Below are 25,971 nucleotides of genomic sequence, written 5' to 3' on the forward strand. Positions count from 1 at the left end.
AGGACATACTCGCCCCTCTATTGTCCAAAGTATATAAAGAGGAGTACAAAAAAGGCCACCTCCCCGACTCCATGGCCGAGGCCATCATCATCCCTTTACTTCAACCCAACAAAGACACCACTGACTGCGGCTCGTACCGGCCCGTGTCTATGCTAAACACAGACAAAATCCTCACAGCACTATTGGCTAGAAGGCTTCAAGCAGCTATCCCACATCTCATTCACCAAGATCAAACGCGTTACGTGCAGGGCCGTTCCATCACAGAGAACCTAGGCAAGCTGCACCACGTTATACACAGCACAAACAGCGAACCTGGTAAATACACAGTAGCGTCCCTCGACGCTTCCAAGGCCTTTGATTTGGTCCGATGGAAATGGCTCTACGCCGCCCTATCCAAGATGGGGATCGGACCGGCCTTCTTGAATTGGGTCAAACTCCTCTACACCAATCCCACCGCCAGAGTGCGTACCAATAACACCTTCTCAGAGAAATGGAGCCCGACTAGAGGCACTCGGCAGGGATGCCCCTTATCCCCTTTACTCTACATCTTAGCGATCGAACCAGTGGCGGCATACCTCAGGCAAGAGTACGGAGACGGGGGTATAATGATAAATGGGGTGAACCATCTTGTCTCCATGTATGCGGACGACATGCTCCTCTACTTAAAAGATCCCGAACACATTCTCCCCTACATTCTTGAAACCCTAGATGAGTTCCATAGATGCACCGGGATCCAGATCAATCACGGCAAGTCTTGTTTATTTCCCCTGGCTGCCCTCAGCAAGACCAAGAAAGAACACCTCCCCCCTCTCGCTCTCAAATGGGAACTCACCACATTCAAATACCTGGGCGTTAAGATTCACCGCGACCCGGTAGCTGAACACGCGCTAAACACAGGAAAGGCAAAGGAGGGCCTGGCTAACTCAATTGACTCCTGGTGCAAGCTACCTCTCTCGGTGGCTGGCAGGGCGGGTCTCCTTAAAATGGTGGCACTCCCGCGCCTCCTACACTTCTTTACCAATGTCCCGTACAACATCCCACAACACTTCTTCAGAGACCTGAATAAACTTTGTAGGAAACTTCTATGGCAGGAAGGAAGGCACAGAGTCGCCTTAGACATAACGCAGAGACCGTATGACAAAGGAGGCCTAAAAACCTCAAACTTCGAGCTCTACTACATAGCAGCCCAGCTCAAGCACGTGATACAGTGGATGGCTGATGACACCTCAACGGACTCTCGCTTGTTACAGCCCACAGACGCATGCTGGTTGCTCAGGGACTTGCTCTGGATTAAACCGGAGCCGAAAACACAAAATGCATATCTGATCCGCTTCGGCACCCAGATATGGAATCGAGCCTGTAAAATGGCCAAACTGACTGACCCCTACACCCCACAAATACCACTAGCCGCTATTATGTCTACCAGACCAGAGGACCAAAAGGTGAACCCTCTGATATCGCCACCCTTGGTGACCTGGTGGATGACCAGGGTATCCACAAATTCTCTGAGCTGCACGAGATGACAGGGATCCCGCTGGGTCGGTTCCTCCTACACAGGGCGGTGTTGGAAAAGCTCAAGAAGCGATGGCCAGATAAAGAGACCTTCTACGCCGGGCATGAGGTCATCGAAAACTTGCTGAGCGTTGCAGAGGGGGGACACGAAACTTCGAGGCTCTGTGAGATCCTACTCGATAGCACTACACAAAACGAACTCGAGTGTAAAGGTAAATGGGAATCTGAACTAAATACGCAGTTTGGAGATACGGAATGGGAGACCATAACACATTACCATAAAAAAGTATCCAGGAATGCCCAATTTCAGCTTATTCAATTCTACATTATCCACAAAGCCTACCTTACCCCAGACGTCATCTCGAAATTCAATGGCACTGGTACGGCGACGTGCCCCAAGTACCAAGAACCCTCTGCCGCATTGACCCACATGTTCTGGGCCTGCCCGGCTATACAGACCTTCTGGTCCCAAGTTCAAGCTAAGGTGGCAGAAGCAGATATAACACTGGACGTGCAGTCCCCTAGGGCTTGCATTCTGGGCTCATACCCGAGAGGCAAAAAGAACAAGCCTCTTAACAGACTCAAGGATTTAATGTACATCCTGGCTAAAAGATGTATCGCCATGGCCTGGAAATGCCCCAGAGCCCCTAGCGTCACAGCATGGTGGGAAGACCTCCGTAGATGGTCTGTGGCTGAAACCGGGGCCTGGGAGCTGGCGCAGCGACAACAAAAAATAGGTGACTCTGAGGACCTCCTACAGTGGATAGCCCTCACAGTGGCTCTGTTCTGCACCAAAGAAGACAGCTCTTCCGGCGAGGACCTGGACAGCCCAGGCTAACCATAGCGCAAGTGGTCGACAGCACAACGTCCTGGTCTTGGTTTAATTTGGGGGGAGGGATGGGGGATGTGGGGGAGCGGAGTTATTATTGTCTCAAAACTGATTATTAAAATTGATGATACTGGTTGTATTGTATTTGGAAAAAAACAATATATTTAACAAAAAAAAAAAAAAAAAAGTAGGACGCACGACGCCCGTAGCCTCAGTTGTAGTTTTTTCCCAGAACGTGTGGCACCAAACTACTGCCAGTATGACCACAGAAAGCCTTGCGGAAACGTAAGCTGCAATCGCATAAGAAATTCTGTAGCGGGGAAGGCAGGGAGGGAATGATATGGAATAAGTTGTCGGACCATCCCATCGAAAGAACATTACCAGGTAGGAGAGTAACTTGTTCTTCGAGGGGATTGGGTCCTCCGACGTATTCCAGATCTATGACAGACTCCCAAAGCAGTACCAAGGAGGTGGGAAAGGAATTTAGAATATTAAAATTTAGAATGCCCAATCAAATTGCAGAGTAAAGGACCGCCTTGCCAAAGGCCAGATCCTGCCCACGGATTCAATCGAGGGAGTAATGATGTACAAAAGTATGGACCGAAGCCCAGGTGGCTGCATCAGATGTTACAAATAGGAACACCCCTCTGCAGGGCAGTAGAGGCAGCCATACCCCTGATAGACTGGGCCTGCAAGCCTACCGGAGGGTTGTTACCCGCCAAGCGGTAACATTCAGAAATTGCCAAGATAATCCATCGAGACAAAGTCTGCTTAGTAACAGCTTGTCCCAAACGCCTTCCAGTGTAACCAATAAAGAGTTGATCGTCCACTCTGACCCGGGACATGCGTGAAATGTAGAAACTTAAGGCTCGCCTAGGATCTAACCTGCGGAGCCTCTCCTCATCCTTACCAGGATGCAGAGGAGGATAAAATGCCGGAAGAATAACCTTCTGGCCTAAATGAAATTCCGACACCACCTTCGGAAGAAAGGAAGGACGAATTCTAAGGACAACCCTGTCCTTATGATACACAGTGAAGGGTGGCTTAACTGAAAGTGCCTTTAACTCACTCACTCTGCGAGCGGAAGTGATCGCAACTAAAAATACCGTTTTAAGAGTTAACAGTCTCAAAGGGCAAGAACATAAAGGCTCAAACGGAGCACCCATTAGAAACTTGAGAACAAGGTTCAAATCCCAACCGGGCACCTGGAAAGGTGACGGAGGCAACACATTAGTGAGCCCTTCTAGAAACTGAGAGATTAAAGGAATTTTAAAATAAGAACACTCCTCAGACGAGCGCTTAAATATGGACAGCGCCGCCAGGTAACCTTTAACGGTACCCACTTGCAAGCCCCTTTGGGCTAAATAAAGCAAAAAAGACAGAACCACAGGAATGTCACATGAAAAAGGATCCACATTCTTAACCCTGCACCAGTCGCAGAACTTTCTCAAACGGCAGCGGTACAGGCGCTTTGTCGCCGGCCGTCTGGCCGAAAGCAACACCTCCATCACGTCTTCAGGGAGGTCCCAATCCCTATACCTCAACCTTTCAGAAGCCAAGCGTGAAGGTTGAGGGATCTGACCTCTGGTTGGAGAACCTGACCCCCCCCTCCCGTAAGAGCAGATCGTCTTGTCGGGAAGACTACGTGGAGGGCAGATGGACAAGTCGAGAAGGTCTGGGTACCACGTCCTCCTGGCCCATGCCGGAGCAATGAGGATCATCTGGGAACTGAACCTCCGCAGCACTTGCCGGATGACAGGGACTGGAGGAAACGCATACAGCAGTGGGAATTACCACTCCACTACGAAAGCGTCTCCTAAGGCTCCTCTTGGAGGAAATTCCCGCAAACAGAACCTTTCACACTTCCGGTTGACACTGGAGGCGAAGAGATCCACTTGAGGGGTCCCCCAAAGGGCGAAGATCTCCAGGAGAATCTCCTGAGCCAACTCCCACTCGTGAAAGATCGCGCTCTGCCTGCTGAGAGCGTCCGCCGTCTCGTTTTCGTCTCCGGCCAGATGAACTGCCGATATCGAAATTTCCTGCTGGATTGGCCAGAACCAGAGCTGCATCGCCTCCCTGCACAGAGGAAGTGACCCGCCCCCCCCCCCCTTTTTGTTGAGGTAGTGCATGGCCACTGTGTTGTCCGTCAGAATCAGGACATTCTTTCCACGCACAGTCGGCAGAAAAGCCTTCAGGGCAAGCCTGACGGCCCTCAGCTCCAACAGATTGATATGGAGTCTGGACTCTGGAGACCAACGACCGCTGACTGTCAACTCGTTGGCATGAGCTCCCCATCCCGTGAGGGATGCGTCCGTCACGATCGTCCCCTCCGGCCAGGGTAGCCAAAATGGAGGCCCCTTCATCAGATTGCCTCGACAGCCCACCACAGAAGGTCCCGGGCGACCGAGGGCAGCACCTGAACGGGGTCCGACATCCTGCCGGAGGACTGTGACCACTGGAGTTTGAGAGCCTATTGCAAAGATCTCATCCGCAACCTGGCCTCTGGCACCAGAAGAATGCAGGATGCCATGAGGCCGAGCAATCTCAAGAACTCTAACGCAGGGAGACTCTGGACTTGTTGGAACTTGTGCACCATCTGCTGAATGTGATGAGCCCTCACCTGGGGAGGTAAGCACTGCCCCAGGGACGTGCCGAGCACTCCTCTGATGTACTGAAGCCATTGGGTAGGTGTCAAGTGGGACTTCTTTAAATTGAAGGATAAGCCCAGCTTGTGAAGGGAGTGGCAGGTGACCGATGATCCAGGGCTTGCTCTGGAGAACGCGCCCTGATCAACCAATCGTCCAGGTAGGTGTAGACGTGAATCCCCCCTCTCCTGAGACTCGCTGCCACTACCGCCATCAGCTTGGTGAAAACCCTCGGGGCGGAGGTCAGCCCGAATGGCAGAACTCGAAACTGATGGTGAGAACCGTGAACCTCAGGTACTTCCTGTGTTTGAGATGGATTGGCACATGAAATTAAGCATCCTGATAGTCCAATGATACAACCAATCTTGGAGTTGGAGAGCCTGAAGGAGCCGAGCTGAGTAAGCATCTTTAACGTGTCCTTCCTGAGGAATTTTTTTAATTTTCTTAAATCCAAGATTATTCTCAATCCTCTGTCTTTCTTGGGGATGAGAAACTAGGGGGCATACCAGCCCTTGTCCCTCTCTGCTACAGGTATGTGTTCTATTGCATCTCTCTCTAGCAGGGTTAACATTTCCTGCAACAGGAGCGGGTCCAGAATGTTGACAGAGTTGTATCCTGGTGGATGGTCCTGAGGTCTTCCCTGAAAAGGAAGGCAGTAACCTTGGGCTATTGTTTCCAGAGCCCAAGCATCTGAGATAATGCCCCACCATTCGTTCTGATGCTGAGAGATTCTGTCTCCCACCAGGGTCTTGTGGGTCAAGACCTCAGAGTGGCTTAGAGGCGGCTGCGGGAACAGTTGCCACTGCTGGGGCTGATCTAGCACCCCTTCCTCGTCTACCACGAGGGAATTTCCTTTGTCCTCTTTGACTAACCTGTCCTCTTCCTCTTCCAAATGAGGAATACACATGAAAAAAGGACAACCCCTCCAGGAAGAGGAACCTGAGTAGGAGTGTTGTTGAGGTTGACGTATGAAAGCACTAAGTGACTTAGTCACCGCCTTAAGAGGTCTGCAGCTTCTCCAGATTCTCACCCACCTTGCTGCCGAACAACCTCAAGCCATCAAAGGGCATATTGAGTAGCCTGGCCTGCACATCCAGTGCAAAGACAGACTTTCTCAGCCACGCAAACCTGCATAGCATGGTGCTAGAAGCCATGGACCTGCTGATGCTGTCAGCAGTGTCCAGTCCTGACTGGAGGCATTTCCCATTGCCTCCTTTCCACCTTTAACAATTGCAGGGAGCCGTCTCATTCCTCGCCTTCCGGAATGTGTTGAGCCGCCATGCTAACAGTCCCACAGGGTGTAGGTAAACCTCGCCAAGGTACAAGTAACATTGGTTGACTTTAAAGCCATACTGCAAAGAAAAATCTTGCGAGACCAGGCATCAATTCTCTTATCCCTGCCCGGGGGAATAGAGGGATAAGCAGACTGTCTAGTGGATGTAACTGCTTGGCCCCCTAAGCTTTCAGGGGTAGGCTGCGTGGGTAAATAGTCTGGATCAGAGGATGAAGGTCTACATTTTCTAGCAAAATATTTGTTTACCGCAGGTCCAGATTGTGGCGTTTCCCAGGTGGCCATAACTTTACTTTGAAGGGCTGTATGAAAAAGATCTCATCCGCAACCTGGCCTCTGGCACCAGAAGAATGCAGGATGCCATGAGGCCGAGCAATCTCAAGAACTCTAACGCAGGGAGACTCTGGACTTGTTGGAACTTGTGCACCATCTGCTGAATGTGATGAGCCCTCACCTGGGGAGGTAAGCACTGCCCCAGGGACGTGCCGAGCACTCCTCTGATGTACTGAAGCCGTTGGGTAGGTGTCAAGTGGGACTTCTTTAAATTGAAGGATAAGCCCAGCTTGTGAAGGGAGTGGCAGGTGACCGATGATCCAGGGCTTGCTCTGGAGAACGCTTGTTTGTAGGACGGCGAATTCCTATTCCTATTCCAACCCATGAATTCCACAACCCTATTCATAATATTACTATCTGCAGAATTAGCATGATCAGCTGGGTTAGGTGTTGATCAAGCTCCAATTCAGGGGCAATGTCTATGCCACTAGCTGTTTTGAGACAGTCAAAGATCCAACATCTTTGATTCTGGGTTAATCGGCTCCTTAGGAGTGTTCCTTGTCCCACATGCCAACCCAAATGGGGAAGAATCCTCCTCCAAGTATTGCTCCTCCTCATAAATGGAAGCCAAAGACTTGAAAAAGTCTTTTCTAGGCAAATGGGTATAATGTTTACCTTGGGTTGAGGACATGAAGGCATCGACATTGATTTCGTCAATGACAGGTACAGGAATCGATGTGGTCTTCGACAGAGGCGTCAACGTCACCGACGCTGGCTTTGATAAAGTCGAAGGTGCCTTAGATAAAATGTATCAACAAGAATGGGGTCGACGGAACCTTCGACACTGGTGTAGACAAAACATTTGACACATCCGTCAATGAAGGTTTGGAACCGAACGCCATTTTATCTGGTGTCGCCTTCGATTTATGCACCGATAAGCTTGTCGACCTGCACTTCTTGTGAGGTATCTGAGAGGTTTCTCTAGATGGTACCCTCAATGATTTCTCAATGGATTTAGAACGCTTAGTAGTCTCTGACCTTGCTGTGTCATCCGAAGGATCAGCTGGGGCATGGCCTTCACGTGACTTCGAGGGGGTTGCAACCTCATTCTCGAAGATGCGCATCATTGAGGCTCTAAAAGCCTCCCATTTTCTAGGGGAATCATGTTAACCCCTGTATCAGAAAACGAAGAAAAAGAAGAATAAGAGGGAGATCGGTGACATCTCTTCTTTGAAGACCAAGATTTTCTCAACCAACTCCTCTATCGAGACGGACTTAAGCCGGGACAAATCCCTAGACTCCGAGTCTTTATTTTTCTTCGCGGAGATTCCTCCCCCACCACCTATCTACCTGGTCGTTCTTTGAGAGATTTTCTCGTCACAGCCAGGCAGGACCCACATTCATCGATCCGATGGTCCGGACCTAGGCACCAGAGGCAGACGCGATGGGGAATGAGTGGTGGACATTTTGTTCCCGCAATTCTGGCATTTTTTTTAAACCAGTTTATGGGGTCGATGGGTTAGAAGATGAAGACATCTTGAAAAACTGAAGCGCTGTTTCAAACACACGGAAAAACAGAACTGAAGCCAATGGGCACGGCTCGAGCTATTTGTACTACGGATGACGTTGACGCTCTACAGCAGCCCTCGAGGGACATCAACGTCACAACATCGATAACAGTGCCCTCTTGTAAGGAATTTTCTGTTCCGAAGCAGCAAAGCTTATGATACGAATATCAAAGATGAGGAATCCGTGGGAGGAGACAATCCATTTGAAAGGCTGTCCTGGGCTGGAAAAACAACCTCTTCTTCCGGGCTTCCTTGGGTATGTGTCTTTCTTTAGTGTATCCACTAAAGTCGAGGTGCTCTGTGTACCCTGACCCTGGTGTCTGTACTATTGTCGAAACGGTCAGTATTCAGCACCTGCAGAGTTTGTTTTGATGTGAGGCTATATTGGGTGCGGATCTAGCTTTGCTCAGCATGTGTGGCCTTTGAAACGAGCGCCGAGCCAGATTTACTAGGCACAATGGTTTTTGTAGAGACCGAACTGCTTGTTGAGGGGGATGTGCTCCGTTGATGCCTTGGCCTTTTTCGATGAGAGAGTGAGAGAGAGAGAGAGAGAGTGTGTGTATGTATGTATGTATATATATGGAAGCTTCTGTTTACTTGGTGTTGACGCACTAAGCACTGTGCCATGCTTTATATGTATCCCCTGGTCAATAGGGGAAGCCTGCATTAGAGCGACATTTCAGATAGTGCAAGAGCTAAGACATAGATAAGGAAGGAAGGGAGCGAGTGGGGAAGGAAATGGAAACAGACAGGCGACTACCGTACTAGGCCTGACGACATTTCTGGTAGAGCCGGAGAAAAACAAGAGGTGAGGGAGAGGGGTGCAGAAAGGTAGGGGTGGAACAAAACAAGCAACTATCATACTAGGCCTGACAACATTTCAGATAGTGCTGGATGGGGTGTGGGGAGGAAAAAAACAGTAAAGGGAGTGGGGAGGAGACAGACGAGGTTGCTATCATACTAGGTCCAGGGACAATTCTGAGAGAGTAAGTGCATAGAAGAAAGTAAGGGGAGGAAATAGGAAAAGGGAGAAGGGAAAGGAGGAGAGAACAGAGTTAGCAGTGAAAAGAGTGGACAAGCAAGAGGGGAGAGTGAATACAATGCAGAAGTCAGTAGTAACACAATGTTGCAAGCCAGGATACAAGATGAAGATGGGAACAGCATGATTCAGGGCCACCATGAGTCCAAGATACAAAGGGAGTGCAGCATGAGAGTTGAGAAAGGGTGGGACACCGTGAATGAATGAAGTCCATAAAAGTCAAATCCAGCATTGGCCACAAGACGGTGATGGTGAAATCAGAATTTATCATGACAGGTAGCCGCTAACCCCTTAACACCGATTCCGCCTCCGGGATATCTGAAATGGCGGCGGGACGGTAAATACCCATTCCCATGGAGTCCTATAGGACTTCATGGGAATGGGGGCACAAGCACAGGCACCGTTGTTAATGGTGCCAGTGCTTCAGTGAGAGACATGCCGGTAGGGGGACGATTTCCCGGAATGTCAGGCCTGCAAGGGGATCTGGGCCCCTACTGGCATTCTCGTAGTATGGGGTCTGGAAAGGGTGCCGGTATGTTGCTACCGGGACCCTAGTTTCCGGACTGCCATACTCGTAATGAGGCCCATAGTCTCTCAGTGCTGATAGCCTTGTGGACTAATCAGTTTCCCCATAAGAATAAGCAAAACGACAAGTGAATAAAGCAGAAGGCTTTCCTGACCTCCAAAGTCGGGACAGCAGTCTTAGCAAAGCAAAAAGAAAGGATGTTCTATAGAAGTGTAAGGGAGGAAAGCAGCAAAAAGGAAAAACTTTCAACACATGAGACCTTGCCCGTAATACATGCATGATCAGTGCTCAGAAGACAAGCAAATACTGTTGGTTTCAACATAAGTGAGGTGTGAATGGGGTGAGCAGAGACCTATGTTATTGGGACTAATGGGGTTAACAGAAAAAAGAAGCTGTGTTCTGTATTTGGCCTGTGCCGGCTGGGATACCAGCTGGTTTGAAAACTGGAGAAGGGTGCATGTACATTTGATCTTAGTTTTGATTGTTAAAACAGAAATAAAAAGAAGTTTTACACCATTTAAAAATAATAGTGATGACTAATTTAACTAGCTTTGACTTCACAAGTGACCCAAACAAGTAGGCACATGGTAAAAGAAAACTCAACCTTTCAAAGCTGCTGATCTGCAACTAAAATTCATTTTCACTTCCCTGATTTATAGCTAAAGCTCATTTTGAATATACCTCTATGTGAACATTCAGTTTATTTAAAGTAACATCTTACACCATTTTCAGACACCCCAGCACCCCAACAGGGGGTATGTGCGCTAGCTGCTCAACTACAAAGTTAGGTGAGCAGAGGACACCAAAGGCAGTTAAGATTAGTTTGACAATCCCAGGATTCTGAACTCCAACCCAGCAAAGTCCCTCTCTGACAATAACCGATAACTGAACCATGAGAATCCCCAATTTGACCTTTTGTTGGTTCTGGATCCTAAACCCTTCCAAAAGCTGTTACACCTTTAATACCCATTACCAATACACTAACTAGACATTGAGGGACACCCTTGACATGCTTATGGCCTGCATCCTGCTGTCTAATAGTTGAACGTGTGCAGCTACAGTTTGCACTCCTATTAACATGTTTTACTTTTACTGTGTGCACTTACTAGATTTTTAGATTAAAGTAGATCACGCAGGCAGTAACTTAAACTAATTACCCATGTTTGTAGACATGCTCATGTATAAGCAAGCATAACATTCAACTTGACTCATTTGTACTAAAATACTGTTACAATTTGGGTCTCAAGGGTCCATCTACAACTAACATGTGGAAAGATAGTCAACATTTCCAATTCCATCCACTTAAGAGGTGGATAAATTGAAGAGCAAAATGACCAAAGAAGCATGTATCCTCCACGTGCCCTAGTAGAATCAATGCATTTCTGTTGAAATTAGACCGGATTGGCCATGGGTTGATTTATTAAGGCATAAATTAGTTTTCAAAAATGGATTAGTAGAGTTTGTTAATTAAATCTTCTTGATTAGTAAACACTTATTTGATTAGTAATGTTGTACTGATATGTTTAATGTCACCAGAAGTTATTTGTACCCAAGACATAAAAGGAGCAAAGATACAGCATGTTTGTGTTCTGCTGAAGTAATGCTTTCGTGAGTGGATTGTGTGTAAAATGCAACGTTTAGCTGTATTAATGGACACAAATAGATGACTATGGTAAAAAAAAGGCTCTGAAAACAGTTTTCAGTGCAAGGCTGTGTGAAACTGGGTGCAGTCTGTGTCCCCTATATTGCATGCTTGACCCAACCTTTGCTGTGTACGGAGAAGTTCAGAGGTTTCATGAATCAAAAAGTTTACAATGTTAAAGGAATGTCATAGCTAGAGACTAATTATGCAGTATGGTGTTGCAGCGGACAGTGTAACTGTCACCTTCAAGTGGACAAGATGCTCTTTGCAGGTCATTGATATCAACTGTTTTCAATATAGCGTTAAGTATCCCTTTTGGGGGGGCCTGTAACAGTCCTCTAGCCTAAGCAAGGTCGGGCCAAGTGCAGCATTACGGCCCTGCGCATCGCTATTAGCAGTCTGAACCCCATCTAATGTGCAACTACTTTTTTGTTAGTAAGGGAACCAGGCTTTGCACGATTCATGCTTCCCTTACAAAGAAATTACATATGTGTGCGATTGGGTGGACAATACGAGGGGCGGGGGTCCTAAGTGGCCAACCCCAGTGCAGACTGGTCCTGGGGCACCACTGTCAAGGATAGGGTGAAGTCTGGGCAGAGGCTCTGCATGAAATGCAGGCAGCTACTTCCTGATTCCGTAGGTGGTAATATATAATGCAAACAATCCTGGAGCAAAGCGAGCTTTGGAGGCTAACTATAGTGCATGGTACTGAGGTAGGTCTGTAGATGTACAGACTAGATCAAACTATTGATCACTAATTTGCATAATATCTAGTTAGCTTTGTGTATTCATTGTGCAAGAGGAAAGTAAGACTAAGCAGATTGGATGGTGTAGAAGCAAGAGAACTGGGCAAACTAGTGGGAATATTGTAGCTTCCGACAATCTAACTTTCACTTTAGTTGGTATAAAGCAACACAATGAGATAGAATGTCAAGGAATTTGGGTTGAGGTCATGGGTTGAGCACCTGCCTCACAGAAACATGCAACCAGCAGGCCACAAAAATAGGTTTGCCATCAAAAGCATTTGGCCGTGTGATCATGCACATTTTCAAAGGTGTTCACTCGTCAATATGATGCACCTTCCCAAACAAAATGAAAAATAGTTGACAATATGACATTTAGATATATTAACCTAAACTTTACTGTTACAGCTCCGCCTTGTCCCCAATTCTCTTGAATATTTATATCTGGCCTCTTGTGTGTCTTATCCGCTCCTTCAGCGTCGGGTGCTACTCGTATGCTGACGACACTCAGATCCTGATCCGTTTAGATCTTGATCAGGCTGAGATGTCGTTGCGCCTGCGAAGGAGCCTGGCTTCTGTGGGGGAGTGGATGAACCACAACTGGCTGAAGATGAACGAGGATAAGATGGAGTTGCTGGTGGGGGGGTTCTCCCCCCGATCCGTCCCTATGGGCGTCTTCTTTCTGGCCTTCCTCTCTGGGTCCCCTTCCTATGCCAGCCGACAAGGTGGGGAATTTGGGGGTAATAATTTTGGCTTCACTATCAATGGAATCCCAAGTTGCCGCTCTTTGTAAAGCGGGGCACTTCCATCTTAGAACCTTGAGGAAGGTTCTACCGTTGTTACCTCCCCATCCATATTCTCCACTAGTGGCTGCTCTTGTGCTTAGTCGGCTCGACTACTGTAATTCTCTGCATCTAGCCCAGCCTAAGGGTCTTATTCAGCAGCTACACAATCTGGCTGCCCGGGTCGCCACTGGTTTCCCCAATGGTGCACATATATCCCCTGTGCTGCGTTCACTACACTGGCTACCAGTAGCCCAGCGCATTGTTTTTAAAACTCTATGCTTGGTCCATCACGCCTTAGATGCTCAAGGGGCTGAATATCTTTGTGACAAGTTCTCCTGCTATCTTCCCCCATGTTCCTTGCGTTCTGTCACAGCTGGCCTTGTTGTCCCTTTGTTCTGATGCTGCCGCATTGGTGGTCGCGCTTTTTCTGTGGCCTCAGCTCTGGAATAGCCTTCCCTTGTTTTTGAAAAATATGGTCAATCACTTCAGCTTTAGAAAAGCTTTGAAAGCCTACCTTTTTTAGCATTCTTGCAGGTTTGGCCGTTCTCCTTTCGCCAGCGCCAAGATGCCCTCGGGTGAACGGGCGCTTAATAAATCTCTAACATAACAGAAAAACAGACTATGTAGTGTTTACAGAAGCAATACTGTAATTTGCCTCCATGATAACCTAGGTATCACGGTTAGGCCCTGGCCTGGCTGACCGCCTTTCTCACTGACCGACCCTCTCCGGTCCAACTGGGGCCTTTCCTCTCTTCTATCTCTTTCTACTTGTGGTGTTCCCCAGGGGTCTAACCTTTCTACCCAACCAATACCTGGCACCTCTTGCCCACCGCATCGCTGGTTTCTGCTCCAACTTTTAGTGTTATGCGGATGACACTCCGCTCACTTTCAGGCTCCCCTCATCTGCTGCTTCTTCTCTCATTCCAGATTGTCTGGCCGCAATTCAGGAATGGTGTGCCGCCAATTATCTCTGCCTCAATGCCAGAAAGCCTGAGATCCTCCTCATCAGTACACCGGCTCCCTCCTTTCCTCTCTTGCTCTACCGATCACTCTGGGACCTCTTCCTGCTCCTACTTGTGAGGCTAAGAACCTTGGGGTCCTCTTCGACTGCACCGTTTCCTTGATGTCTCGAAGAAGTCAAACAATCAGCTGCACCTCCTCAGAGGTATTCTTCCTTTCCTCACTTTCCCCCAGATGCTCACCATCTCCAGAGCTCTGGTCCTCTCTAGGCTGGACTACTGCAACACCCTCTTTCTAAATCTTCCTGCCTCTACTCTCAGACCTCTACAACTTAACCAGAGCAGCATTGCAAGGCTGGCCCTTGGCCTCAAGCCCAGGGACCGCATCTCTCCAGCTCTGAAATCTCTTCACTGGCACCCAGTGGCGGCAAGGATCAAGTTCATGACCCTCTACATCGTCCACAAGGCTTTCTGGGGCCTGGGAGCCCACTATCTCCAGCTCTTTCTTCCTACACATGTCCATTCTCAAGCTCTCCGCTCATCCACCTCCAACTCTGAGGGTCAGTCGCTTTTCCAAGCAGAGAGTTGGGGGCAGATCTCAATCTTCGGCTGGGTCCTCCCTCTGGAACAGCCTCCCTGCCTCTCTTAAACTTGAGCAGAACCACCTCCGGTTCCGGAAGCAACTCTTTCTTTCCGCCTTCTCTCTTCCTCTCCCCTGCTGATGTCCAAACTGCTCAACACACTGGCCACCTGGCTAGCCTCTGAACTTGGGTCCAGGATCCAGCATGTCCAGTTATACTTTGCACTGCCTCCTTGCTCCTCCAGCACTTGTGGTGTGTATTTGTAAACCTATAGTCCCTTATCTCTGCACTTATGAGCTACCCGTTGGTTACTCCTTGAGTTACCTGCACTTCGCCACCCTATGCCTGAACTTTTGAGTTATCCGAGCTTCTCCCTTACCCACCCTCCAGCTCAGCACTTCTCCCCTACCACTTCCTGCACTTGCGCGATCTGAATGACACGAGGCCAAGTAAGATTGTTGTTTTGTTCTCCTTCGGTTTCCCCCTCCTTGTCTTGTCGCGCCTAGAAACACTTGTGTACAGGCGCGTTATGGATGCCATATAATATAAATTATGTATCAACTTACATTTTTAGGAATGGAATTGCAGGTCTGCCTTTCAAAAAATAAGATTAACAATTGCTGGTTTTTGCCAATAAGGATACAGTTAGCTTAATAAAAGTATCGCCCTACTACATCTGCTTTGCAATTACCTGAAAAAGAAAACTTTTCTTGCTTAGCACTCACACAGAGGCCTTTGGCACTCAAGAGTGGAAGAGATGATTACTGTTTTTTTTTTTTTTTATCTCCCTCCCTCCGCCCGCCCCCCCCCCCCCATTATGCCCTTTCTTGCGGCGAACAGAGAAAAGAGGGTGGAGAGAGCCCAGAGGAATTCAAGGTGAGCTGTCATTGAACCGGCCAATTTGAATAGCTAGCTATGCTACACAAATTTAAAATTTAATTAGCAAACCTACAGAATAGCATAGCCCATTGCTATGTAACACTGCTTATTTTCTGCCTTGTTTATCATATTTACTAAATTGCTAAGCTGTGTGTTAATAGCAAAAGCATGCGCCACCCTACTACACCACATAGATTGTAGCCTTAAACATTCAACCACTGATACTTTTAGGAGAAAGAAAGCAGACCCAAGTAATTGTTTCTCAGATGAGTTAATTGGGCATCCTACTCCACTTAGCTACTCTCAACTCTAGCTCTGCTGTCAAACATTCCTCTGATATCTGCTACCTCCAAGAAGACCTTGACCTGGATGTTCTCGCTCTCACCAAGACATGGTTCATGGCGTGCTCTGTCCTGTGTTTTTACACACTCCTCCCTGAGGGCTACAAGATACTCTCCGAGCACAGAACTAACCGGCCAGGATGTGAAGTGGCCCTGATCTTTCCGGAGTGGATCCCAGCCTCTGTCACTCGTATGCAGGCATACTCTTCCTTTGAATGCCTAGTAGGCAGGCGCTCCAGCTCTCCTGTCCTCCGACTATGGCCACCATCTACACGCCACATGGCCAGGTCACCCTGTTCCCTCTCAGAATGGGCTGATCTCTCCTCTTCTTTACTTGCCTCGACCTCTCAACCTTTTCTCCTCGTCGACCTCAACATTCACCTGGATGCTTCCAATTCCTCCTGTGGACTTTTCCGCAACCTATGCGACTCTCTTCCTTTCCATTCTACCTTCTGGGCCGACACACTCTGCCGGTCACCCCTTGGATGTTCTCATCTCCTCAGACACCCCCACACCAATCCTCTCTTGGACTGACCACTGTCTGCCCTCTCACCTGAATCTTCTTGCTCCTCAAGCAAAGTCTACCCAGCACTGCCACCTTCCTTCTCGGTCATTCGGCCCATGAAGCGAGTGTCAGTGGGCACCTTTACCTCTACCTCCTCTGCTCCTCTTAATACTGCGGCTGATTCGCACACTAACACAGCCCTCTCTAACCAGCATCTTTCTATCTCCAACACTCTGGACATTCTTGCCCCTGTCATGAGAATCCATCTGAAGCCTACCTCCCAGTGCAACTCTTGGTATGCCTCTGACCTCGCCACCCTGAAACGCAGGGTGGCTGAGAAAAAGTGGAGGCCTTCGGGTGCATCCTCTGAAACTGGCCTGCCGCATGCTCCAAAGGCAATCTGCAAGGAGCTAGGCAATCCTACTGTAGTCTCCACCTCTTTTGTTCCCTCCCAGGACCTCTACGGCTCTGGCCTCTCATTTCACCACTAACACTCAGGATATTCTGTACTCTTTCCTCTACCTCTCTCAGGCCCCCTTTGGCCACCTCTCCCTCTCCTCTTTCTTTTTCCACCTTGTCTCTGAACACACCCGAGGATGTCTCTAGACAAGCCTGATCTATGAAAGTGTCATCCAAACAGGTGCTGCCCTGCTCCTCCAGAACCATTAAGGACCACATTGCCACCTTCGCTCCAGCCTTGGCTGATTTCTGCAATCACTCTTGCACCACTGGATTGTTTCCTTCTCTCCTCAAGCACTCCCTTGTGCACCCCCTCCTAAAAAAGCCTTCCGTTGACACTACATGTCCGGCAAACTATTGCCCAATTTGTATAACTCCTTTCCTGGACAAACTCTTGGAAAGGCTGGCCATCTCCCAGCTTACCCTCCACACTGAATCTATTGGCTGACCACCAGTCAGGCTTCAGAGCAGCCAGAGGCAGGGAAACTGCTCCAACCTAGACTCCAGCTCTCCCTCTGTCCTTATCCTTTTGACATTTCCTCTGCTTTCAACACGATCAATCACGCCACTCTGATCGACTCTGTGAACCTGGGCATCACAAATCGATCAGTCTCTCCTCTCCCCCCCTCTCTCCCCTTCTCCATGGCTCCATCCCCTCACCCTGGCTCTTCAATATCTATCTAGCCCCTTTGGTCCACCTGATCGCCACCTTCTCTTCCAACTTCCAGTGTTATGCAGATGACATTCAGCTCTTTTAGAAATTCCTCAGCCTCCCATCATCACTGTCTATCCGCGATTCAAGATTGGTGCGCCGCCAACAATCTTTGCCTTAATGCCAGATAGTGATCTTTGTCATTGAGACCTCTGCTCTCGCTTTCCCTCTCTCTCACTCACTCTGGCCTCCCTCCTTGGGCCCTCTACCCTCGCCTTCCTGTGAGGCAAAAAACCTTGGCGTCATCTTCGACTCCACTCTCTCATTCACTCCTCACATCACAGACCTTGCCAAAAAGGCCCACTTCCAGATGCATCTCTCACTTTCCCCAAGAAGCTCACTGTCTCCAGATCCTTGGTTCTCTCCAAACTGAACTATTGCAACATCCTCTTTCTTAATCTGCCTACCTCTTCTCTTCGCCCCCTCTAATCCAGAACAGGTCTGCAAGACCTATCCTTGTCCTCAAGCCCAGGGACTGTATCTCCCCAGCCCTGAAATCTCTCCACTGGCTCCTGCTGACTACACAGATCAAGTTCAAGACCCTCTTCATCATCCACAAGGCTTTCTGGGGCCAGGGCCCGCACTGCATCCAAGTCTCTTCCAAAACACCTTCCTTCTAGAGCCCTTCGCTCAGCTACCTCCAACTCTGAGGATAAGATGCTTGTTCAGGCAGAGAGTGGGGGTAGAGATCTCTCTTCTGCAGGTGCCCCCATCTGGAAAGGCCTCCCTGCACCTCTCGGACTTGAGCCAGATCACCTGAAGTTCCGGAAACAGCCAAGATCCTTTGTTTCTCCTCTGTCTTCTCTCTCTCGCTCCCTTGCTAACTTACCTGTCTGCTGCACAGACTGGTTGCTTGGTTCCCACAGAGTCTCACTGGGTACCAGGCTCTTCCACGACCAGTCTTCCTTGCACTGCCTCCTGGCCTACCTCAGACTTAGGGGCTATAAGTGTAACCACTACAGACCCCCCTGCACGTGCCCAAAGCCGCGTTGCCCTGGCTGCACTCACTCTGGGCCATGCTGCTCCGATCACACTACCCCCTCCCTCCTTTGCACTTCCCCCCTCTGCTTCCCCCTGAACTTCTCGTTCTTGCATTTGCACGTTCTGAATGACACAAGGTCTAGTAGGATTGTTGGTCTTGTCCTCCCTAGGTCTACCCTGTCTTGTCTCGCCTAGAAACACTTGTGTACATGCACGTTATAAATGCCATGTAATATCAAGTGACTGAATAGAGTGATTGTGAAAGTCCTGGCTTTAAGGATTGTGCGCGCCTTTTGGTCACAATAAACCAAGCAAATGGCCTCAAGCAAAAAATCCAGAAATTGCACGTAAAATGACTAGCTCAAATTGGCCATGGTGTGGCTTAACAGTAGAAAGGATCTCTCTCCGCTGGTAGTAGTCAGTAAGGTTCTAACTTATCATTCATTTATGCCTGCCCGTGATCAAAGAACACCAATATTAGAAATGACATAAGAGCTGGATAACTCCTGAAATGTTTTGTAAGCAAATGTTTGCATGTTTTAGTTATTGTCAGTAGCATGAAAAACTAGAGTTGTAAAATCATTTCAGATAGCATTTCATATATAAGTCAATGAAGAGAAAAATGTACTTACGACAAGTCACTGAATTCTGGAAAGACATACATATGTCTAAAGCTATCAATAGCTATAACAGGACAATCATCTGGAGTCTTCTGTATATGTAGGAGTGGATGTCTGAATTTGTCACAGTCTGCATGTAAAAAGTTGATGGTTCCTTTAACAACAAAAAAAAAGGTCAAAATGCCCATTAATAAAATTCCAGTCAGGTTCGATATACAGCTTTTAAAACAATATTTAGAAGCTTTACCAGCCCTATGATGTAAAGTTTGAAACAGGCTAAAAGTATTACTTCCCATCAGTAATGGTGTGGCTTGATATCCTGTCCATCAATTGTTCCAACTAGACTTTCACTATATATATGAAAAATCCCTAAGCACATTTATTTTTTGTTAGGCAGGCCACTACCCTCATAGCAGTAGAGCAAGATAGGTGTTGTCCTAATTATTTACATAAACACCCTTGAACAGGTGACCCCTTCGTCATACTCCTCCTCCTGATTTGCCACATATGGTGTTACAAGTGGGATGTAGGCCAGCTGATTTAAGCTGGGGAGCCGTGCTATTCACAAAGTCGACAGAGAAGGCCAATGCCCGTCCTGTGGCAACTCACCAGTCTATTGGAATGCATCTATATAGTAGAGAGAACATTTATATCTCGACAAATAAAAGGTGCTCAATACCAATAGGTCTAAACGTTTCCCCTCCAGCGGGAACCTACATCAGACTAGCAACTAAGTCTGGACTGGACTGGCAAAACGCATTAGCAGTTGGAGCGAGCACAACAGATCAAGACTATAGGGGGCAGCTGAAGGTGATCATCCATAACCACAGGACTACCACCTATCTGGTTAAAGAGGAGGCCGTAGCACAAAGCACTCACCCAGTGCCCCAAGAGGAGACACCTTTGCCGAAACAGAAAGAGGGTCTCCGGATTTCAGAAAAGCCAACTTCATTAGAGAGGACACAGGTAGAGGAAAGGCCGAGGACATCACCCCACTGCCCGATCTTGCCTTTGCCCAAAGGAATGGCCCAGCCCCAATTGAGGCCTTAAGGAGGGTAACCTCAGAGGAACAATGGCATAGTCAAGCAGGTCCCTTCTTTGTAAAGAAAGGTCTTAACCCAAAACAATTGGTAATCCCCAGCAGTCACCAGAGAATAGTGTTGGATCTGGCCCATTCCCATCCAACCGCCACCCATCAGGGAATAGGGAAAACCCAAAGGCAAGTAATACCCCCTTTCTACTGGCTCACCATGTTCACATATGTGAAGAACTATGTGTCCAGATAGAAGCCACTCCAGTTGCCCATGCCCCATTACAACCCCCTCCCATCGTTGAGGTACCCGATTCCTGAATGGCAATGGACATAGTGGGCCCGCTAGAAACATCCAAGTTGGGCAACACATTCATACTAGTGATGGTTGAGTATGCTACTTGGTATCCCGAAGCACTTCCCTTAGGAATAATACGAGTCAACGTATCCTGAAACATCTACTACCCCCCTTCCTTTCACAAGTCGGATTCTTGAAGGAAATCTTCACAGATCAAGGTACAACATTAATGTCTAAAATGATGCAAGACGTAAAACCCTACATAAATCTGTGTATTACCCAAAGACAGATGGCCTTGTGGAAATGTTTAACCAAACCTTAAAAGAATACTTCACAAGCTGGTAGAGGCCAATGGTAGAGATTGGGATGGCATAATTCCCTCACCCTGTTTGAAGTTAGGAAAACACCCCAGGTGTGTCTACGGTATTACCATTTTGAGTAATTCAATGGGTGAGAACCTCAAGATGTAATGAATATGCTAAAAGAGACCTGGGAAGAGGGCGAAAAGGCCATACCTGGATTTTCCCAGACAGCCCAAAAGCTAAAATCCCATATGGCTGATGTTCGGGAAATCGTAAAACATCAGTTATGTAGGACCCAAAAGAGCCTACATGATAGACAAGCAATAGCCCGATCTTTCTCCGTTGGGGAACCTGTCATAGTTCGCCTTCTCATCTCAGAGAACAAAATGGTCTCTAAATGGTATGGTCCCTATAAAATTATTGCGAGAAAATGGCCCTTCAGTTAAGTAGTGGCCCAACCAGATAGACGTCAAAAGATCCAAATCTATGATGTAAATCTAATAAAGGATTGGAAAGTCGACCCAGTAGAGGAAACTACTGGGACTATGGCCACCCTCCTTACCACCCACGATCTAGGAACACCAGGTGTTCCCTAACTACCTACCACTCTCCCAACAAGAAGACCTTCATGATTTATTAAACCAGTTTCCAGCAGTCTTCTACAAACTACCCGGTTGGGTAGAGTGCAGAATTGTTTCCATTATATATTGTGTCATAGTGGAGTGAGGAGTCGGAGACAGAGGTGGCATTCCAGAACGATTTATATCTAAAGAAAGAAGAAAACACCTACCTTTCCCTAGTTCGAGTGGCTTTTTCCTACCCAACCCAGGAATAACTGGGGTGTTTGTCTCAGGGTGAAGTCCAAATGAATATTCATCCTCCGTCCAAAAATCTCCCCTACTCTAGCCCTGCCACTAAACAGAAAGAAACCTAAATAGTACCAGGAGAATGACTCCCTTCTCCTGGTTATCTAGAGCTCAGCCTTAGCGGCAATGTTCAAGAGTCTTTATTTCAGTTCAGTTCTTTTTGAAGAGAAAATGCAAGCAGAATGACTCCCTTCTCCTTGCTCCACAAGTTCAAACGTCTCTTGACAGAACCTTACAACCTTAAACTTTAGCTTCTGATTCAACAAATGCAACCCAGGAGAATGACTCCCTTTAACTAGTTCCGTGAGTCAAGTGCTTTTCTATCGGACTTTCATGATAGTTCTTCTGAGCCCTCTAGTTCCCTCCAGGCTTATCTGAGGGCTCTCTTGAATGTATCACACTCTTTATCTCTGATTTTGACAGTCTTGTCGAAATTACTGAGACGAGGGATAATGCTCCCAAGGCTCTGTTCACTTTGGGTTACTGTTGGAACAGTTATTAAAATGAAGGAGATTCCTTCCAAAGCTTTCTTCCCAAATGTCCTGACCCTTAGTGCAATTAATGGGACGAGGGAGATCACTCGTGAGGCTTTCTTCATAATTCTCGTTCTCAGTGCAATTACTAAAATGAGGGATGAGGGATATCATTCCAGAGGCTTCTTTCACAATGCTTACTCTCAATGTGCATACTGAGAATATGGAGATCACTTGGGAGGCTTGAGATCATTGTACATGAAATTCTGCCTTAATTTGTTCAAGACTAACAAAAGATGGTCAAATCATGCCGGGAGTAAACTCGCTTGCAGGCTCTGCAATCAACAAGACGAAACCCTAAAACATCTTACACTATTCCGTACGGCCCTTCGTCCGGAAGAACAAAGCACTTGGGGAGTTTAATTGTAGAGAATCAGTGATTAAGTGCCGAGGACTGGTGGCATGTGCTATTCGACAAATCTGACAGAAAATTAACAATTGGTCTCACTTTCTTTTGGCGGACATAAATCGACTCGCAGTAGTGAAGGACAGCAATCAAAATTAATTAGTGACATGCTTAAAATCACTAACATGTTTGGATTTTCTGGTGGTATTTTCAATCTTTTCATCATGTGACTCGCTTTTATGATAATTGGTCATGATATGATATGATAACATAAGCTGATTGGTGAAATAACCTGTATTTTAAAGGTTTGTAACAAACCATAAAAAAAAAATGAAATAAAATAGTAACCATACCATTCTTCTTCTAAAAGTCTCAATACGCTACCAATCACAGACGGAGGGTAAATGCCAAAACTCTGGACTTACAGTAGGACATTAGCTCATCACCAGTAACTGGTATCTACAGCTAAGGCCTCCATTCATTAATGCTTGGAAAAGGTGTCCAATGAAGCTTAGTCCACCACTTAGGAAATATCCAGACTCTTAGAGCAGAGGTCTGGTGGAAGGCACTCGTGGACTTAAATGTCCACCTATTTTAGCCAGCTCACTGCATGTTTTGAAACAGACTATCCAACAGGAAATGGCTTAGTCATTGCTCTGCCAGCCCACGGATCAACAAAACCAGCAAACAACTGATCATCAATCCTAAAATCGCTTTAGTGAAAAACAATAGAAGAGCTTTCTGATACACTTTATAAAAGCACTCCATCTTCCAAGTCCAGGGAATTTCTGAAAAGATTCAATACAGACACTGCCTTCGGAAGGAAGGAAGGAATTATTGGCTGATTATTGGCCCTTTGGAAAGGCCAGAACTGTAGGACTGAAATAATAATAATAATAATTTGGCATTTATATAGCGCTATGAACCCTCAGGTATCTGAGCGCTGCTTATTATTACCCGCGGTGTGTGGTGCTCATTTATCGACCTCGGAAGGATGAAAGGCTGAGTTTGGCAACGCCGGGATTCGAACCGGAGTTAGCAAGCTCTGCACGCATGTCAAAGCGAGCGCTCTACTCGCTGTGCCACTATACCGGCAATCTGACAATGAAACTCTTGCAGTACATGAAAAGACACACATACACGCACATGTCTGAGAGAAGCTATATCAATCAAAAACAACTTAGCATTGACAACCTCCGATGACATGAGTGTATACACTCAAAAATAGCCACCTTCAAGAACCTGTATATTATGATCCGTCCTTGGGATCTGAATCTAAAGAGCTTTGGAGACATACTTAGAGACAGTTGAAAAACCCACGAGAGCCATCATGCCTCCATAGAATGAAACCCACCATGCATTTAAAATGACCCGACATTGTCTACAGAGGCATAATGTCATGATGCATAACCCCGGGCATCCAGACCACGTCCATCAGCCCTGGGAGCAGGCAACATGTTGCCTTGAGAAAACCCAACAACCCCTGCTAGGGGCTGTCTGGGTTCAGTCCTGGCGCCTATGGCGCCAGGCTCATAGGTGCACACTTACCTGATGCAGACCATGCCGCAAGAAGATCCAAGCCCATGTGAGGCCTGGAAGGGACTACTTTACCTTGGGGACTATTTTGTTACTCGGGTGTGGTCGGGGAGGAATACCTACCTGGGACTACTTTGAAGGCTATTTAAACCACGCCCGAAGAGCAGCACACGCTTTGCGTTATTCTGCATCCAGCAGCGTAACGTTCACCGTGCCAGCAGCAGCATCCAGCCTTCTGCCACGCCCGCCTCGAACCTAGAGCACCTAGAAAGAAGGAAAGAAGCAAAGGATAGAACAAGAGTATTACCCGATTTCCTACCTGATTCCGGATTCATCGCATCTTCAAACCAGAGGAAAGACTTTGTTTTAAACGCGTTGCATCGCCAGCAGCAGCGCCGCGCCATACTCATTGTTCCACGCAGCATCTCTTCGATCCGGCGCTGTCTCCATCCTTACATCGCCGAATCCCGGCACCTAAGGGGGACAAGAAACAATAAGGTGAGCAGAGAGAACAGACTGAGACAATCTCCTAAACCGCCATATGCTTACCTGATTTTATCGCCAGAGGTATAATTCATCAGCATGCCACATCTTATGCCGCACCTGTAAAATAAGGAGAAAGCAACAAGTTTAACCCTTGGCATTATTTACCAGACAGTGTTGGGTAACACAGACTTACCGGAGCGCTTTCAGCTGTCAATCTTCAAAGCTGCAAGATAAAAGAGGAATTGGACAGGAGTGAACTCCAGACATTTTGAACTCTTACGAACTATATACTTACGGCTCTTCGCCAGGACCTTTTGGCGTCAGGATTCGTCTACAACTCTTCCAATATCCTCAGGCCAGTGAAGGAACTGGTCATCAACGCGCCCCTGCGTGCTTCGCAGGATGGAGGGCTCATCCTTCAAGAATATAAGGTGAGATTGCTAAGAGGGCGCTTCACAGGTGATCAGTGGGGAGGACAGTGGGGGTGCTATCACTTGAGTCCACAAGTGGCTAAATCCATCTCTCCACTTGTAGGAGAATATTTCTATGGGTCAAGCTGACAAGATTAGGAGAGCAGATCCAGTCAGTCATCGCTGCACTACGCATCACGTGGGTGGAGGCCGCAGCAGTCCGGGTCCGACAGACGCCCCTGTGGGATCCAGGTGAGCGTAACACATAAGGAGCCCACAATTACAGATACAACTGCCTAGTTGAGACTAAACTTGGGGAGCAATAAACTGCAGTACTGTTTTGTGAAAGTTGTCAGATCAACAACCCTCTAAAAGAACCATTAAAGTGTGCCCCAGTCAACTCTTAATCTAGCAATGGTATGACACACCAATGTCACCTCCTAGCAATTAAAGGAACAGTTGATAAGAAGTGCAGAGTCCAGCCAAACAAATATTGGTTTATTGAAATAAAGCCAACATATATTTAAAATCAGATTTGGCTACAAAATGGATCACGTTATATTGGAGAGCACATTATAGCAAAGCTAGAAAGAATACACAGAGGAGAATGCCAGCTTGGAAACAACCCTGGGTGAGGAGATTCATTAATATTGAGAAGAAAATATTAATTGCACAATGATTACCTGAAAATGTAATTGTTAAAATGGGTACTACTGTATATTCTGAGAATTACACCAACAGACAACCTGAACTTGATGATCACCTTTGATTTTTTTTCTAAACATACTTTGAATAAGTGCATTCAAAGACAACGCAATTACATCTGTAACTTACCTTTTTCCCCTATCAGCTGTCGGGCAACTTCCTGTTGAAATCTTTCTAAACTTGTTGTATCATCTTTCATGTGGAAAAGTATAAGAAATGGAAGTCCTTCTTCTGTAAGCTCCTACAAAGAAAAAGAAAAAAGGAAATCAAAGCTTCAAACTCCTTCTTTGACAATGTTGTTGACCGTTTAATGTAATAAGCCTCTTTAGCATGAAAGTTCCGACTAATATATATTTCGCAGGACTTTCAACTACTTTTGCCACACAAGGAATCCTAACTATGGCTGTAAAAAATCAGGTTATATTGTTGCGGGAATGTTTTTAAATACTGAACTGAAAATGCAAGTTCTGCATGCCGAAATGGGAAGATTTTAAAAAACAGGATTTTTACATTATTGCTCCAGTGTCATTAGTCCTAAAATCCTGGTGCTTAATTCATGGGATCCAAGA

The 25,971-nt window shown here is 47.1% G+C and overlaps 1 protein-coding gene across 1 annotated transcript in view; it reads right to left on the bottom strand.

Annotated features, from left to right (window-relative positions):
* Positions 1–25,971, bottom strand: part of ERP44 (endoplasmic reticulum protein 44) — a 550,129-nt gene that overhangs the window by 99,910 nt on the left and 424,248 nt on the right. The window contains exons 9-10 of the mRNA XM_069620604.1: positions 25,532–25,643; positions 18,903–19,044 (exon numbers count right to left, since the gene is read on the bottom strand). Of these exons, the coding sequence (XP_069476705.1) occupies positions 18,903–19,044; positions 25,532–25,643 (254 nt within the window). The remainder of the gene's footprint in view (positions 1–18,902; positions 19,045–25,531; positions 25,644–25,971) is intronic.

This window comes from Ambystoma mexicanum, chromosome 5q (assembly GCF_040938575.1).
Source record: "Ambystoma mexicanum isolate Mex_15411 chromosome 5q, UKY_AmexF1_1, whole genome shotgun sequence".
Lineage (NCBI taxonomy): Eukaryota > Metazoa > Chordata > Amphibia > Caudata > Ambystomatidae > Ambystoma > Ambystoma mexicanum.